The sequence below is a fragment of the Crocuta crocuta genome, unplaced genomic scaffold (assembly GCF_008692635.1).
Source record: "Crocuta crocuta isolate KB4526 unplaced genomic scaffold, BGI_CrCroc_1.0 scaffold64, whole genome shotgun sequence".
Lineage (NCBI taxonomy): Eukaryota > Metazoa > Chordata > Mammalia > Carnivora > Hyaenidae > Crocuta > Crocuta crocuta.
Genome location: NW_027530640.1, coordinates 2,127,438 through 2,143,466, shown reverse-complemented (window position 1 = coordinate 2,143,466; position 16,029 = coordinate 2,127,438). Strand labels below are relative to the sequence as shown.

General features: G+C 40.7%; 1 protein-coding gene across 1 annotated transcript in view; it reads left to right on the top strand.

Annotated features, from left to right (window-relative positions):
* Positions 1 to 16,029, top strand: part of FBN2 (fibrillin 2) — a 255,390-nt gene that overhangs the window by 214,798 nt on the left and 24,563 nt on the right. The window contains exons 45-54 of the mRNA XM_077768864.1: positions 1,810 to 1,926; positions 3,517 to 3,645; positions 4,081 to 4,200; positions 7,033 to 7,158; positions 7,807 to 7,959; positions 8,941 to 9,006; positions 9,315 to 9,440; positions 10,024 to 10,143; positions 11,092 to 11,214; positions 11,671 to 11,802. Coding sequence (XP_077624990.1) covers positions 1,810 to 1,926; positions 3,517 to 3,645; positions 4,081 to 4,200; positions 7,033 to 7,158; positions 7,807 to 7,959; positions 8,941 to 9,006; positions 9,315 to 9,440; positions 10,024 to 10,143; positions 11,092 to 11,214; positions 11,671 to 11,802 — 1,212 coding nt within the window. The remainder of the gene's footprint in view (positions 1 to 1,809; positions 1,927 to 3,516; positions 3,646 to 4,080; positions 4,201 to 7,032; positions 7,159 to 7,806; positions 7,960 to 8,940; positions 9,007 to 9,314; positions 9,441 to 10,023; positions 10,144 to 11,091; positions 11,215 to 11,670; positions 11,803 to 16,029) is intronic.

The following is a 16,029-nucleotide window of genomic DNA, read 5'->3' as shown; positions in this document are numbered from 1 at the left end:
AGTTCCAGGAGGGAAGTGACCTGAGACCCGAGAAGAGTTTATGGGTCGGCCACTTGCTGTGACCGTCTGAAATAGTCTTGCAAAAAGTTAGCTGTGTTAAATTGTTTATGCCTTTATTGAATGTAAGATCTGTGAGCAGGGACACACCACAGTATGTTCTTTGGTTCACTGTTCATAACCTTTTTGCCCAGATGCTTTTCATAGGCTTATCACATACCCTGGGATACTTTGCATTATGTGGAAGTCCCCACGAGTAACCAGCTGCCCTTGCCCCTTCTCTGTTCCCATAAGAAAACCTTTCCAGCTGAAAGAGTGCAGGGGAGTAGCAAGAGTAGTAGGAGCAACAGTGTTGAGCTGAATACATAGATACACACATCCACACCTTTTATACACCTTTTCCCAAAATCATTGACTATGTGGGACTTACCTGCTTCTTGTGTGCTTTAACTCTTAAAAAAATATTTTTAGGAGCAAATATACCAAAACTCTCTAAAATGTCCCCGTAGCTAATGTAATGGGTAACTGAGCAATAATAGTGTTCAGCAAGAACTTGCCAAGCTGACAAGTGATAAGATTTCAAAGGCAGATGGGCTGGCTGGCCGTCATGGAGCCCAGCCTTGGAACTCCGTATAACTCCTTTAATCTGATGTCGACAATGGACTCTATCTTGGCCAAAACCATTCTCCATGCTTTGCACTTGAAGGAGGAAAATAGCATTAAAAACTTGGCTAGTTATAATTAGCACATTCTCAGCTTAGGAAAAGCTGAAGTTATGCATCTACTCCATTTTGGTATTGAAGGCACTACCTATATGAAAAGTAAAGTTAGATGTCAGCTCCACAGAACTGGTTTCCTTAATGACTTATAACAGGGACTGCCTGGGGAGCGTTGCCTCTATGACCTCCCCTATGGACATGGGCCATGATGGCAGAAAAAACTCTAGGAGATGCTTGTGCAAAAGACAAATAGGGTATCTAGCCCTATTTGCATGAACTTTCTCAGCATGCTTGCTCACACATGCTTCTCTTGGCTGTACTCAGGAAGAGAGAGAACATGATTAGCTAAAAAACATCTGAGATTTGATTCAGAGATTTATATGGAGAAAATACATCCTTGGTTCTAATAATTCATTCATGATAAAAGTCAGTGAGACTCCTTAATAATACCGCTCTTAAACAAAACTTTCTTCCTAAGGGACATTGTCTTTTTTTTTTTTTTTTTNTTCCTTTTTTTTTTTTTTTTTTTTTTTTTTTGCATAGAAGAAGAGTTTCCACTGCCTGGAATTCATTGTGTAGAGAATCTGTTCTGTTCTAAGAGAATGACCTTTCTAAACATTTTTTTAAAATTCCATTTCTTGAAGGCTAATACTACTGAGTTCTAATAGACTTCTTCAGTTTGGATTCTATTAACTCATAAAATTTAGGAAACTAAAATTTGTGTTGTGCCAATCAAATTAAGGTATGTAAATTTCTAGGGGAGTGGTGTTGAAATTGTCTAGGGTTTCTGAAGACTGGTTTCCTTACAGAGTTGATAAGCAAACCCATTCATTAAAGCGTCTGCACTAAGGGGATGCTTGCTTAGCTATATGAGCCTGTAAGTCACTCAACAGCACCTCATCTTATAATTTTAGAATTCAGAGCATTCTCCACCTTGTGCTCATTTTCCTGAAATAAATAGGGGTTCCTAATTATTGAATGAGAAAAGTCTAAGTGAGTCTGTATTTTTTTTAAAAAAAAAATGTAAATGTTTAACAGGCTGTGTTTTTCTAGTTAAAAAATGGAATTCCTTGGAGCCCATATTTCTTTGTAGATGTTGATGAGTGTGAGCGGCATCCGTGTGGAAATGGGACTTGTAAAAACACAGTTGGATCCTATAACTGTCTCTGCTACCCAGGGTTTGAACTCACTCATAATAATGATTGCCTAGGTAAGTACTGAGTCCTTTGTTGCTTCCAATTCATGTCCATGCAATATACTGAATAAGGAATAAAACCAGAGTAAATCAAATGTTTTTATCACTGAAATTGCAAATATGTGCTGAAAGATATGTAATAACATTGACTCATTTCCAGTGAACTGAAGCCACGGTATCGGCTTAAATAATCGCAGGACAATCTGCTGTGTTGAGCACTTCAGTCAATCAGTCAGTCGATGCAGGGGGAAAGGCCATGCAGATGATAGTAAATCTACTGGGATTACTCTACAGTTTGAGGTTATTTTTACCCCTTAAATGGGATCAAAGATAGACCTGTCATTGCTGCAGTGTTATTCCAAGTATTTCAAACAACGCATTCTTGATTTATATTCAAATACTGACAGAGCCTCTGACTTAAAAACATGTTGTGTCTTGAAACTTCATTTTCTGTCAGCCTTTGAGGCCTGGGCTGCCTTTTCCCATGGAAATGGTGAAACAGTGGCTAGGTGTACAAGTCAGCCCTCAGAAACCTATTTGATTTCAATTTTCGAACAACTGTAAATTTTCACTGGAAACTTAAAGTATCTGATGTGTGTGGTACAGGACTGTATCGTTTGTCCCTAAATGACAACAATCAAAACCAGGATTGAGAGTGAGTAGGGGAGATCCCTGAAGTTGGTGGAGGACACAGCAAGAGAAAGGACAAATAAATGTTGACCACAAGTCAGGCACTGCACTGGTGGCATCACAGCTAATGTGTCTTCATTCACGTGGTCCTGTAATACATGTGAAAGCGACTCTGGCTTTCTACTACGATGGGATCAGCACAGCTCAAACCCACCTCTGATTTACACCAACAGACGCACCTCTCAATTTTGTTTTGGTTTGGTTTTCTTCTTCAAAATTCTGCCATTGTGAAAAAAATTAGAGCTAAGTGAATTTTTTTTTCCAACAACCATCTTCTTGTCTCTAGTTTCTCAAACCCTTTGTTTAACCAGGAAGAGCTAAAGACACACCACTATGGCTCTGAACAGAGCACATAGCCTTCAGACAACTGAGAAAAGTACCCAAATGCAGTCAACCCTAAGCTTAACTGAAACTTAAGATTTTTTTCTTTCAGATTCTGTGTTTTGTCAGCAAAACATATGTCAGCAGTTCTAGAGTATTTTTAATATAATTTATTCTTCTGCATTTAATATGCCCCATTAGTTGTCCATTAAGTATAGTCAGCTTATCTCCAGGTAAAGTCATCTGCAAACTAGGCTGTCAGGTTAAATCTGTATACGTTTTTGTCTCCAGGAAAAGAAGTATTTTTCATTTGAAAAGAATGGAAGTCTTCAATATATGTAAACCTTCAGTTTTTATCTGCTTATAAATTTGCATTAAATTAATATCAAAAATTGTGCTTGAAATATAGTAGGAATCTGTATGATCTTAAGTCACTTGATCCTTATACTATGAGCCATTTTTCTGTGGGAATGAGGAATTGTAATGAAGCATGTTTCTAAATGCGTACCAATGAATATGCTTTGGCATTGCAACGTGTTACATCATACATGTGTAAGAGCTCTTTCTGAAAAGCTAATTCTCATTTGCTTACAGACATAGATGAGTGCAGTTCCTTTTTTGGTCAGGTGTGCAGAAATGGACGATGTTTTAATGAAATTGGCTCCTTCAAGTGTTTATGTAATGAAGGTTATGAACTTACTCCAGATGGCAAGAACTGTATAGGTAAGTAGCTACACAATAAACAGTCCTGGTGTTTTGTTAAATAATGATGTGACCCCCCCACACCCGTACACACACACTTGGAAACTCCGTTCCCATGTCATGTGATCACATTATTACTTGGTGAAAATAAGATACCATGGGAAATTTTGGTGTAAGAACTACGCCAACAATTGGGAATGACTTGTCTGAAATGTTTTTATTGGAAGAGAGCTTGGGACTATCCATGTCTCCATAAAAGGAGACAGAGGAAACAAATCAGGAAAATTAGCCTCTTGCCAAATGAGTAATACTCAAGATGTCAAAAGAGTATCTCAGGGCAAATTTGTTCATAGCGACCTGACAGATCTGAGAGACCAAGTTTAATTCATGTTAATGTCATTTGGCAACAGTCATCTCATAGTTAAATCATTTTTTTGTCCTTGTTTCTCTTCAAAGATACTAATGAGTGTGTTGCCCTTCCTGGCTCTTGTTCTCCTGGTACCTGTCAGAATTTGGAGGGGTCCTTCAGGTGCATCTGTCCCCCGGGGTATGAAGTGAAAAGCGAGAACTGCATTGGTAAGGTTAACATTTGCTCTGAGGTCCACAAGCTATTTGGTATAAAGACCAGGTACAGACCCTATGGAAGTATATGAAATGCAAAGCAGAGCGCGCGGGCCAAAGACCTAGGGGATGCAACGTGTAGCTGCCTACATCTGCATTGTAGAACCGTCAGAATCCATGTGAACGTCGAGTGGTGGGGGGATACACAAGGTAGGGATGTGGGACTGGTCATGAACAGAAATGTTATACTAGTGAGGGAATTTTCAGTGCACTCTGATCTTTTTTCCAAATGTCAACAGAGACTTTCTACTGAATCTAAAGAGAGTCTACAAAAATTGTAATCTTTGGCAACCGATTTTAAAACAGCTATTAAAGGTGTCTGGAGTCCTAGAAATGTGGAGCAGAAAATCTTGACCATGCTGTTGAGGCATTTTTTTCCTTGGGAAGGCCTCATGTCAAAACAGAAAATATTAATCCATTTGTCATAACAGATGTTTTTCTGCTGAAACTCCTCCAGCACACAAGAGCACTGTAACCACATCAAAAGTGGGCTCCAGAACTGCCTGGTGAACATGACGAAGGCCAACCTTTTTACAGTTACTTAATTTCACTTTTGTACAAATTATTTTTTACAGTCTTGTTGAAATTCAGAAGCACCATCTTGGTGTGATTCTTCTAACATGAAGTGATCGCGGAGCGTTTTCTATTTTGGGGTTTTTTTTTTGTTTTGTTTTGTTTTTTGCCTTTTCACTGTCCAGTTAAACAAAAATTCTGTGTAGCTCTACTGTTCACTTTCAAGGGACATATATGGACAGAGCTAAAATTTACTTCATCAAATTTAATGATCTTTCCATTCACGAGATTTCATGGAGTGGATATATCCCTCATCTTTCCAGTTTGGTCTTTATATTTTTGCCCTTTCTTGGTCTGTGTAGTACACTGTAAAACTGCCTTGTGCTTTGAATACTTAAAAGATAATAAGTACTCGGTGCACTTTAATAACAACTGTCTTGAAAAGTATAAGATCCTTTCTTTCTTTCTTTCTTTCTTTCTTTCTTTCTTTCTTTCTTTCTTTCTTTCTTTCTCTCTCTCTTTCTCTCTCTCTTTCTTTCTTTCTTTCGCTTTCTTTGTTCCGTGTTTAATCTCAGTTCTTCATTCTCCCTGTAACCCTTCCCTTTGTGGAACAATGATAGTAGTGGTGTGTCCACCATTAGGAAGGAAGAGATACAAATTCTTCTTTGTGTCAGAAAGACTCAGCTGCTTTTTCTCTTTGTGGAAAAAAAAAAATCTCTGATTCAGTAACATTTTATTAAACTGCAGAAACATTTTTTTCTTATCATTAACAACACTCCTTTTTTGCATTTCTGAAAAACAGATTTTTAATCATCTGCACTGTGAGACTATTTCCTTCAGGCTAGAATCTCTCCTACCAATTTTTCCCAAATGGTTCCTAACGTGACTATATACACACTTAACACACACATACACTTAGAACACCTGTACACACACAAGTTAATGACAACTTTCAGTGTATGTGACAGTGAACACTTGGCACCTTTTCGGTGCTGGGAATACAAAAAGATACAGTCCTTGCCTTAGGTAACCTTCTGCCTAAAAGAAAAGATCTATTTTGTAAATAAACCTGCCTTGTAAAGATACCCTTGCAGTCCACTCGGGTCAGACACTGTGCTGGAGGTACCTTCAGGCAGAGGGAGTTCAGGGTGAACTCCCTGTGAACTCCCTGTGAACATTGGTGGTGGGGGCAAAAAGAAAGTCAAAGAAGCCCATCACAATGGATTGGTGACACTTGAGGTGGTTCTTAATTATTGGATAGGAATTTCCTAATCAAAGAAAGGAACAGAACAGAGGAGACCATTGGGAAACACAGGCAACTTGAGTGTGGTAAGGGGCATCGAGTGGCAGGTGGTGGAACCTGTAAGTTTATGACTTGGAATAACTTAGTCACTAAAATTCTACAAATAAAAATGGATAAGGTAGTATGTAACTCACACTGTGGTAGACTGAGCCGTGCAGCAGTGAACCAGACAGATCTGTCATGTCCTCATGGAGGTTACATTCTCACATGGCTGGAACTGCGTAATGTTTATTCACTTAGGTAAAATAACTCAGTAAGCACTTCAATGAAAAAAAGGCCAAATGTCACTGGTAAGGAATCCTTATTTGAAGGAATCATTCTGGGATGAGTGGGAATGATGAAATTCTCAGATCCACATCCGAGTCATCCTGGTTCCAGTAGGCACAGATTTTCAAATAGATGTGTTTTAGAAAGACAACCTGGTGGCAGTGTGAAGGGGCGAGATGGGGATGCAGCAGGCCATTAGATTCATGGTAATCCAGGTGGCAGGTGAGGTTGAGTTTGAATGCATAGAGGAGGCAGAAGGGACAGGTCCCTGTGCTGTGCTGCCTGCATATGCAGGTTAAAAGGTCAGGAGGAGGAATACAGGTGACTCGAGGATCTTAAGTTGGATGGCAGAGAGGAGCACGAGAGAAGGGGACCAGCTGAGGCTGTGACACTTGCAGGATATGGAACAGTGGGTCACTTCTGGGGGACACACACATACCCCTATGGATCGACTGCAAGGAGCTAGAATTCTACTTCGCTGTCTGGGCCATACGGTTGGTTGAATCCGGGTATGTCCTTTGGCTTTTGAAGCAATAGTAGTTCACTTTTAAAGAACAAGTTACACATATGCATTATGTAATCGTGTTTCATATTAAATAATCAATGGCTAGTGGGTTATTGTAGTATGGACAGGCTGTTTATTTTCAAAGACTGAACAGTGTATCTATTTGGCTGGATTAATACATTCTCCTGCTGTCGTCCAGATATAAATGAATGTGATGAAGACCCCAACATCTGTCTGTTTGGTTCCTGCACCAATACCCCTGGGGGCTTCCAGTGCATCTGCCCCCCTGGCTTTGTATTGTCTGATAACGGACGGAGATGCTTTGGTAAGCTTTGCAATGACTCCTGTGTCCTAATTTGCCCTTCAGAACTTCATAGCTAGACAGTAACCCATCATACCACTGTTTGTCACTACAAAGTACATGACTGTGGCACCTACATCTGAGTTAAATATCTAGGTCTCAACACTAAACGTACCGGACACTTGAATTCTTGGCCGTGTTTCCACATATTTTTTAATTTCATACCAAAAAATATTTTTATTAACTTGCTTATCATTATTATTACTGTTATTGCTTCACTGTTTCATTTGTCATTGAACCTAATTTTTTGTCCTCTGGTATATGAGTTGCTTTTAATGTGATTTGACTTATTGAAAGTTACACGGATTTTTTTTTATTAAGCTATAACATAACAATAGAAGGGATATGGAAATCATTTTGATATTAAGCGTAATTTCTCAAATTTCCTAGGGACATGATAAAAACACTTTTAACATTTTAGATAAGTATGTAAAATGTTATAGACAGGTCCGTTTAAATCTGCAATGGACCATTTCTAGACCTGTCTTTTCACTGCTGACCTCACCTGCATCCTGTGTTCAACCCGTGAGAAATGTTCTGTCAGAAACAAAGTATCCCATCTTTTTAAATGACCAGGAAGGAGGTCTGTGATGTTTGCTTTCTTTTGACTAGATACCCGTCAGAGCTTCTGCTTCACCAACTTCGAAAATGGAAAGTGTTCTGTACCCAAGGCCTTCAATACCACCAAGGCAAAATGCTGCTGTAGTAAAATGCCAGGAGAGGGCTGGGGGGACCCCTGTGAGCTGTGCCCCAAAGATGACGAAGGTAAGAGCAAGCGTGTAAGACTCCACTTAGTGCTGGTTTGGGAATGTGTTTGTCAGTCAGCATGGAACTCGGGAATATTTGAAGGTGAAATGACTCCCTCATGTCTAAACTGGTCACCCTAGTCTGAGAGATTTCTTTCCAACGTGTGTATTCAACGTGTGTGAGCGCAGGGTAGAGTCACTGTTACTTCATTTCTCCCCCCGAGGTCCGTACTACTTGTTTTCAGAGGAATGAATTTGAGAGGTACAGGGCAGGGGATGCAAGGAGGGGGTGAAAACTCTAGTCCCAGTTGTTGCACGAGTCCCACGTGGGTGTTGTATCACAGGCTCTGGCTCTCTGAGTCTTCCATAAAGTTTTGAGGAGCTGAGTCAGCGTGACAGCCATTTGCAGGGTGAGATCGAGAGCCTCCCGGGTCTGGTGGTGGTAGTGTGGCCGAGTTGTAGGTGCCTCCCAGCAAGCTGAGAACTGGCCTGGCCCCTAGGTTGGAGGTGGCTTCTGTGTGTCATGGGCTGCTCAGCATTAAACAAGCAGACAGATAAGGGGCGCCTGGGTCTTGATCTCAGCTCAGGTTATGATCCCCGGCTTCTGATTTGTGGGTTTGAGCCCCATGTCAGGCTCCATGCTGACAGTGTGTAGCCTGCTTGGGATTCTCTCAGTTTTCTTCTCTCTCTCTGCCCTTCTTCGGTACTCTCTCTCTCTCTCAAAATAATTAAAGTAAAAACAGAAACAAAAAACGAGCAAATAGAACCAGAAGCCCTCAGTAGGCGGCACTCTCGAAAGGAGCTGAGCAAGCCCAGATGACCTTCTCTAAACAGGCTCAGGGTTGCTTTTGAAGTGAATCATAAAAATAAAATAAGAGTCTTGTTAAAAGCAGCCCTGTAGATGAAAATTAACTCTAGTTTTATGTATACTGTCAATCAGTTCTTAAGTTCTCTCAAAGCTGAGACCCTTCAGTTAATGGGGAATTTGTGTTCTCTGCAGTTGCATTCCAGGACTTGTGTCCTTATGGCCATGGAACTGTTCCGAGTCTTCATGATACCCGTGAAGGTGTGGTTTGATGTATTTTATTCCTGTGGTCTTTCTTCATGTAAACATACTATTGTGCGTTTGTTATATAAATCATGTTTATTTTACTGTATCACATATAGTATATTTTAATGTATAGACATAGTGTTCTATAACACATGTGTTACATTTAGCAGTGTAAAATTGCATTGTATATTGAATACAGTCTATTTATCTGGTTAAAAGAAATGTTAACATGTTTTATAAGCTTTAAGTCTATGTTGAATAACTATACAGTTTTGACGTATCCTTTTGTATGGAGGAAGTTTATGGACAGTTCTCTATTTTAGATGTCAACGAATGCCTTGAGAGCCCAGGCATTTGTTCGAATGGTCAGTGTATCAATACAGATGGCTCTTTCCGCTGTGAATGTCCGATGGGCTACAACCTTGATTACACTGGAGTACGCTGCGTGGGTGAGTGTTGACCCCACATCACATACTTGGAAGGTTCTGTTCTATTTCTCATGTTCAGCAGAAGATCTCCAGGTGCCCCGGGTGGTGGGAGGATTTAGAGAGCCAGAATTGGCAGCTAGTTATAACTGCGTTTTCTTCTTCCTTTTTACATTTTCCAGTTCATCTGGTTTATGTGAGTATGTAGACAGTGGCCCAACCTCTACCTTCCACCAAATATACAAACTCTGATGGGCCCAGAGATTTACACTTGCGAAAACAACTAACTGGGAGAGAAGTCCTTTTCCTTTGTGACTTCCCATCCCTGCTCCTGTAGCAGAAGACCACATCCCTCTCTGGGTTTGTGATTTTTTTTTAGCAAAGCATGGCTGTCTGAGGACTCAGAGATTTGCCCACTTGGTCCTTTTGGGTCCTCTGTGCTGATTAAAGGCCAGCCAGCCAGCCAAGGGCAGGGAGGGTGCGGTCAGGTGTGGCCTGTACAGATCCTGGCAGTGTGTGAGGGCCAGGTGGATGGATATTCATGGGCATGCATATATTAAGCTAACACTTCCCTAAATTTTTTGGCACTTTTTTATCCTTTTCTCAGATACTGACGAATGTTCCATCGGCAATCCATGTGGGAATGGGACATGCACCAACGTTATTGGGAGTTTCGAATGCAATTGCAATGAAGGCTTTGAGCCAGGGCCCATGATGAATTGTGAAGGCAAGTGATACCTCTCTTAAATACTATTTCTTCTTGGATCTACAAAGAGTCTCTGCTTTTACTCCTGTTTAGATACTCTACTGATGGTTATATTCATCCCAAGTGTCTTCTCCTCTGTCTCAGTGAGTGTGGTCACAGCACCTGCTTTAACACCCTAGTCTGATAGGTCCAGCACCCTGGTCACGTCCGAGTTGGCATCTGTTGATGGTATTTCCACTTGAAGTTAGCTCCCCAGCGTGCCAGTTAATTTTAGATTATTCCCTTGATAGTGTGAGTGGTATCTCTGCAGAATGTTGGTGCTTTTGTGTTAGCAGGCAGTTAACTTGGATGAACATAAAAGCAGACTCTCAGGCCTGTGGAAGGCACTGGTTCCGATTACAGTTTCGTTCCCTAAGCCTCAGCGTGGCTAGCTTCTTTGATTGTGCCCCGCACATGCATGGGGCATATCGGCAGCTTGGGCTTGTATCCAAAATAGTGTGTCTCCATCTCTAGCCCTCTCCTGTCTGGGATTCCCCTTTACTCTTGAGCAGCCTTGGTTGACACTAGCCCCCTCCCCTGATTGCCCTGCACAGAAGCTCAGAACATTTCTACCGAAGACGTAACTGCTGGGTGCTGCTGCTGGCAGGACTGTGGCCATCCACAGGGTCATTTCAGGAAAACAAAAATAAAGAGAAAAATTAGGAACTTCTTTCTTGCTCGTCATTAGCTGAGTTCCAGCTCACCAGTAAAAACTACTTCAGGTAGTTGTTTTTGTTTTTGTTTTGTTTTCAGAGTTTATGGTTGTTATTTGTTGGAGGATGAGCTTCTTAGGTGCCCACTTCTCCCTTCCAGTAGTGGAGGTTCTGTTATATGACTGCTTCCTCGATGACTGCCGAGTAAATGCAGCAGTGTTTATTTAAACAGTTAACACTCTCGCCTCAGTCCCTGCCTACCTGTTTCTTTGATTAGATATCAACGAGTGTGCCCAGAACCCGCTGCTCTGTGCTTTCCGCTGCATGAACACCTTCGGGTCCTATGAATGCACCTGTCCAATTGGCTACGCCCTCAGGGAAGACCAGAAGATGTGCAAAGGTAAGGCCAAGGACAAGAGAGTACTTAAAACTTTATTTGCCACACTGGAAATGTATTGCAGTGGTGTTAAGTTCTCAGCTATGTTCTTCTGGAGTTTACAGACCTGTATCTGACAGGATTTTGCTGGTAGATTTCCACTCCTAGATAACAGGCACCTACCTGATGGTCTGCCCAAGTAAGTCAAAGATACGACAGGTTGGAGAACCCACCGTTGCCACAATCCTGGGCTCTTATTGAAGCAAAGACTATCCTTCCCTGAACTTCTTGTCATTAGGATCAACGCTGAAACTTTTGTAAATCTAGAACATAGCCAACAATTGGAAAAGACTGGGCTTCTCCTTTCTCTGTCACACAGCAGTGTTTTAAGGGGAGACAAAACTAAGACGTAAAACTCAACACAATAGCCTGCTCCTCAGAATTTGTTTTGATTTTTTTCCTATGAAAAATGTTTTCTAGATCTGGATGAATGTGCCGAAGGGCTCCATGACTGTGAATCTAGAGGCATGATGTGCAAGAATCTGATCGGCACCTTCATGTGCATCTGCCCGCCTGGGATGACCCGACGGCCTGACGGGGAAGGCTGTGTAGGTAAGGCCTGAAGGGAGGATGTCTGCTTATTTGAGACCCTATGTCAAGATAGATTTGCGGCACTGTTTCCAAATCATCCTAACTTCAACCCAGCTATTTTTCTAGATATTTCAAGGCTGTGCTAAAGCTGGATTTCTTCCATACCAACATAACAGCTTCTAGGTAAAGCACAGGCAGTTATGTCTGTCCCAGAATATATATACCTTGTTGTTTTTCATAATCCTGTGGGTACATATGCAAGCAAGTAAACACATAGGAAAAGAAATTTAAAAGCGAAAGCCCAAGGGGTGCCTGGTAGTTCAACTGGTTGAGCATCCGACTTCGGCTCAGGTCATGATCTCACAGTTCGTGAGTTTGAGCCCTGCGTTGGGCTCTGTGCTGCCAGCTCAGAGCCTGGAGCCTGCTTCGGATTCTGTGTCTCCCCGTCTTTGCTCCTGCCCCCTCCCTCCTTCCCGTCTGTCTCTCTCTCAAAAAATAAATAAACCTTAACAAAAAGAGAGAAACCACAATTCACAGAATTTTTACCAAAGGGCGAATTCCTGAATTACATAATATAAAATTAACTTTCAAATGTCTACAGTAACTATTTAATAAAGTTAAAAATAGATGACCTCAGAGGTACAGTTATGTAGTAGTTCCTTCAAAAACACTATTCTGCCAAGATGTAAACCCAGAACATATACCTAGACTTGGAGTCAAGTTTACAGACTAGCATATGTTGCTCAGAATCTAGGACAGGGCACATGCTTGTACGAATGAGAGGGTACAAGTAGATAGTATGGAAGACACTGTTAAGCATCCTGCCTCTTAAGGCACAGATGATCCATTTTCATTTTTTTTAAAAATTTTTTGAGTGTAGATGTGCATTTGAATTTCATTTAACTAAATAAAATACATAGAAATGTGTTTTATTTTTTATGCCAGAAAAAAAAAATTATTTTTTTTAATTTATTTTTTTAACGTTTATTTATTTTTGAGAGACAGAAAGAGATAGAGCATGAGCGGAGGAGGGGCAGAGAGGGAGACACAGAATCTGAAGCAGGCTCCAGGCTCGGAGCTGGCAGCACAGAGCCCAACGCAGGGCTTAAACTCATGGACCAGGAGATCATATTCTGAGCCAAAGTCAGACGCTTAACTGAGCCACCCAGGCACCCCAAAATTTTTATTTTTGTAACTAGTTGAATTTGACATTGTACAGTTACTACATTTATATATATATATATATTTCCTGGGAGCGCGGGACTGGGCGTTGTGATGTCAGAACCTATTTTTCTGGTCCTGGATGTGTCATAAATGAGCTGGGTGACTTGGACATGGCTTCATTCTCTTTGCCTCTGTCTCCTCATCTACAGAGTGAGAAACTACATGATTTGGATGGAAAGAGAAAGAAGAGGAGGAAAAGAGAGGGAGGGGGGAAGTGTATGAGCTCTAGTATTCTATGATCCCGTGTACTTGCTTTTTCAAAGAAAAGACCTAAGGCAGCATTATACATTTGTAATTTCTTCATTGTAAAAACACACTACAGAAGATACAGGCTCTAAAACATTTCTGATCCTCAGGCTTTTCATGATCACATGTTGGAAGCTAAACCTTCTGCACAACTCTTTTTGATCATCAGCAAACTCTTTGTAGTGAAGTTTCATTTTATACAGACATGTTTTTACAATTAGAAATTCCATTATAAACAGCCAAGATACTATTCTAAATAAAAATTGTTTACAAATGTCAGAATCGGAATGAAAGATAAAGCCACACATACACACAAACACACACACACAAAAAAAACCACAATAAAAATGCTGAGTACAGTGAGACTGGAATCCAACAAAATTATCTCCAAAATGTCAAACACAACAGAAACTAAATATATTACAAGCTAAAAAATTGGACTTATATAGGACATCTGAAATCTCTGTAAAGAAAACTAAATGTAATCGCAAGTGAATTTTTAAAAATTTTTAAGTATAGTTGATATACAGTGTTAAATTAGTTTCAGGCCTATCACATACTGGTTCAACAAGTTTAAACATTACGGTGTGCTCACAGTATAGCTCCCATCTGTCACTAGACACTGCCATTTAAATATCATGAGCTGTATTCCTTATGCTATGTCTTTTACTTCTGTGACTTATTTACTCCATACCTGGAAGCCGGTATTTCCCACTCTCCTTCACTCATCCTTCACCATTTTGGACATGCCCCCAGCCCTCTCCCCTTTGGCAACCATCAATTTGTTCCCTGCATTTATAGGTCTCGTTCTGTTTATTTGCTTGTTCACTTGTTTTTCAGATTCCACATATAAGTGAAGTCATATGGTTTTTGTCTCTCTCAGTCTGACTGATTTCACTTAGCATAATAATCTCGAGATCCATCCATGATGGATCCGATGTCATGATCTCCTCCTTTTCTATGGCTGCATAATATTCCACTGTGTATATGTACCGTATCTTCTTTCATTACCTATTTATCTATCAGTGGACACTCGATTGCTTCCATATCTTGGCTATTGTAAATAATACTTCAGTAAACAAAGGAGTGCATATATGTTTTCAGATTAGTGTTTTTATTTTCTTTGAGTAAGAACCCAGTAAGGGAATTACTGGATTATAGGGTATTTTTATTTTTAATATTTTTGAGGGAGCTCCGTTGATGTTTTCCACATTGGTTACACCAGTTTGCATTCCCACCCATAGTGTCAGAGGGTTCCCTTTTTTCCCACAGCCTTGCCAACAGTTCTTATTTCTGGTCTTTTTTACCTTGGCCTTTCTGACTAGAGTGAAGTGGTATATCCTTGAGGTTGTGATTTGCATTTCCTTGATGATTAGTGATGTTGAGCTTCTTTTGATGTGTGTGTTGCCCAACTCTATGTCTTCTTTGGAAAAATGTATACTCAGGATCTCGATCCATTTTTTAGTTTGATTGTTTTTTGGGTGTTAAGTTGTATGTTACTTATATATTTTGGGTATTTACCCCTCACCAGATACAACAGATGAAATTTCAGTATGTGATATACTCTGCTCCAATAATTTAAGTAAACAAATGAATAGAAAAACCTAATGAATTGAAAAACTTTACCACAGTCATTAAATTTTAATGAAAGTCTTGACAGAATGCTACTGGGGATTCATTTTGAAATGAATTTTGAAATATTAATGAGGGGAAGGAAGGCTTTGCTTTTAAGACGATGGAATAAAAATGTGTTACCTCACTCCTATCCCCCGAAGATTTAGAAATGTAGTGGCGGAGGGAAGAGTGTTGTTCATTTAAGTGAGGCATGGTCCCAACTACAGACTCTGAAGAGTATCTTTCAAAGAATATAAATTTTCAATCAAAAACACGTCAGAGGCTCAGTGACATACTTACCGTTAGACTGGAGCAGAATACAGACATCTTTCAAAGTGACTGCCCCTGATTTAGAGTTCATCCAGCATCTTCAAAGAGAAGATGTGGGACACTGGTGGGTGAAAGAAACCAGTTCCACACTCAGTGCGAAGAGCTATAAAAGAGAAAATAGTTGACAAGGTAAGACTTACAGAACTTAACTCCGAGCCACAGCAGCCTTCTAAACTACACAAACACTCGGTGCACATGCTCTACGGGCAGAGCACATACCTGACGTGGTGAGAGGGTGCTCGCACAACACACGTGAGGTGAAGCCGGGTCACACCCGGCCCGGCACTGGCGATGTGCTGCTGCACTGTGCCCTAGCGTGCGGCACACCTGGGGCAAGCCCATCAGAGGTGAGGAGTTCCAGGAGACTGCAACTAATGCATACGTATGAGGCAGAGGAGAAGAAAGGAAAATAAACGAGAAGTGGACCAAAACACCTCGGGAAAGGAAGAGGACAAATTTAGAAATACAGCTTTTGTAATCTTTAGAGACACCATTAAATGCAAATTATAATAGAAGAGATTGAAAATGAAGATAGAGCACTGTCAAGAGAGAATGTTCTAGTAGACCTCAGGAAAGAAAGCCGTCAAGGATGTTAGTCACAGTAGACATTTTTTAATGTTTTTATGTAATTTTGAGAAAGAGCAAGCACGGTAGGGGCAAAGAGAGAGGGAAACAGAAGGTGTGAAGCGGGCTCTGCTCTGAGAACAGAGCCCAGTGCAGGGCGAGAACCCACAAACTGAGATCATGACCTGAGCCGAGGTCGGACACTTAACCAGCTGAATCATCGAGGCACCCCAGCCACACCAGACTTAAGAAAAAGTAGCCACGGATAAA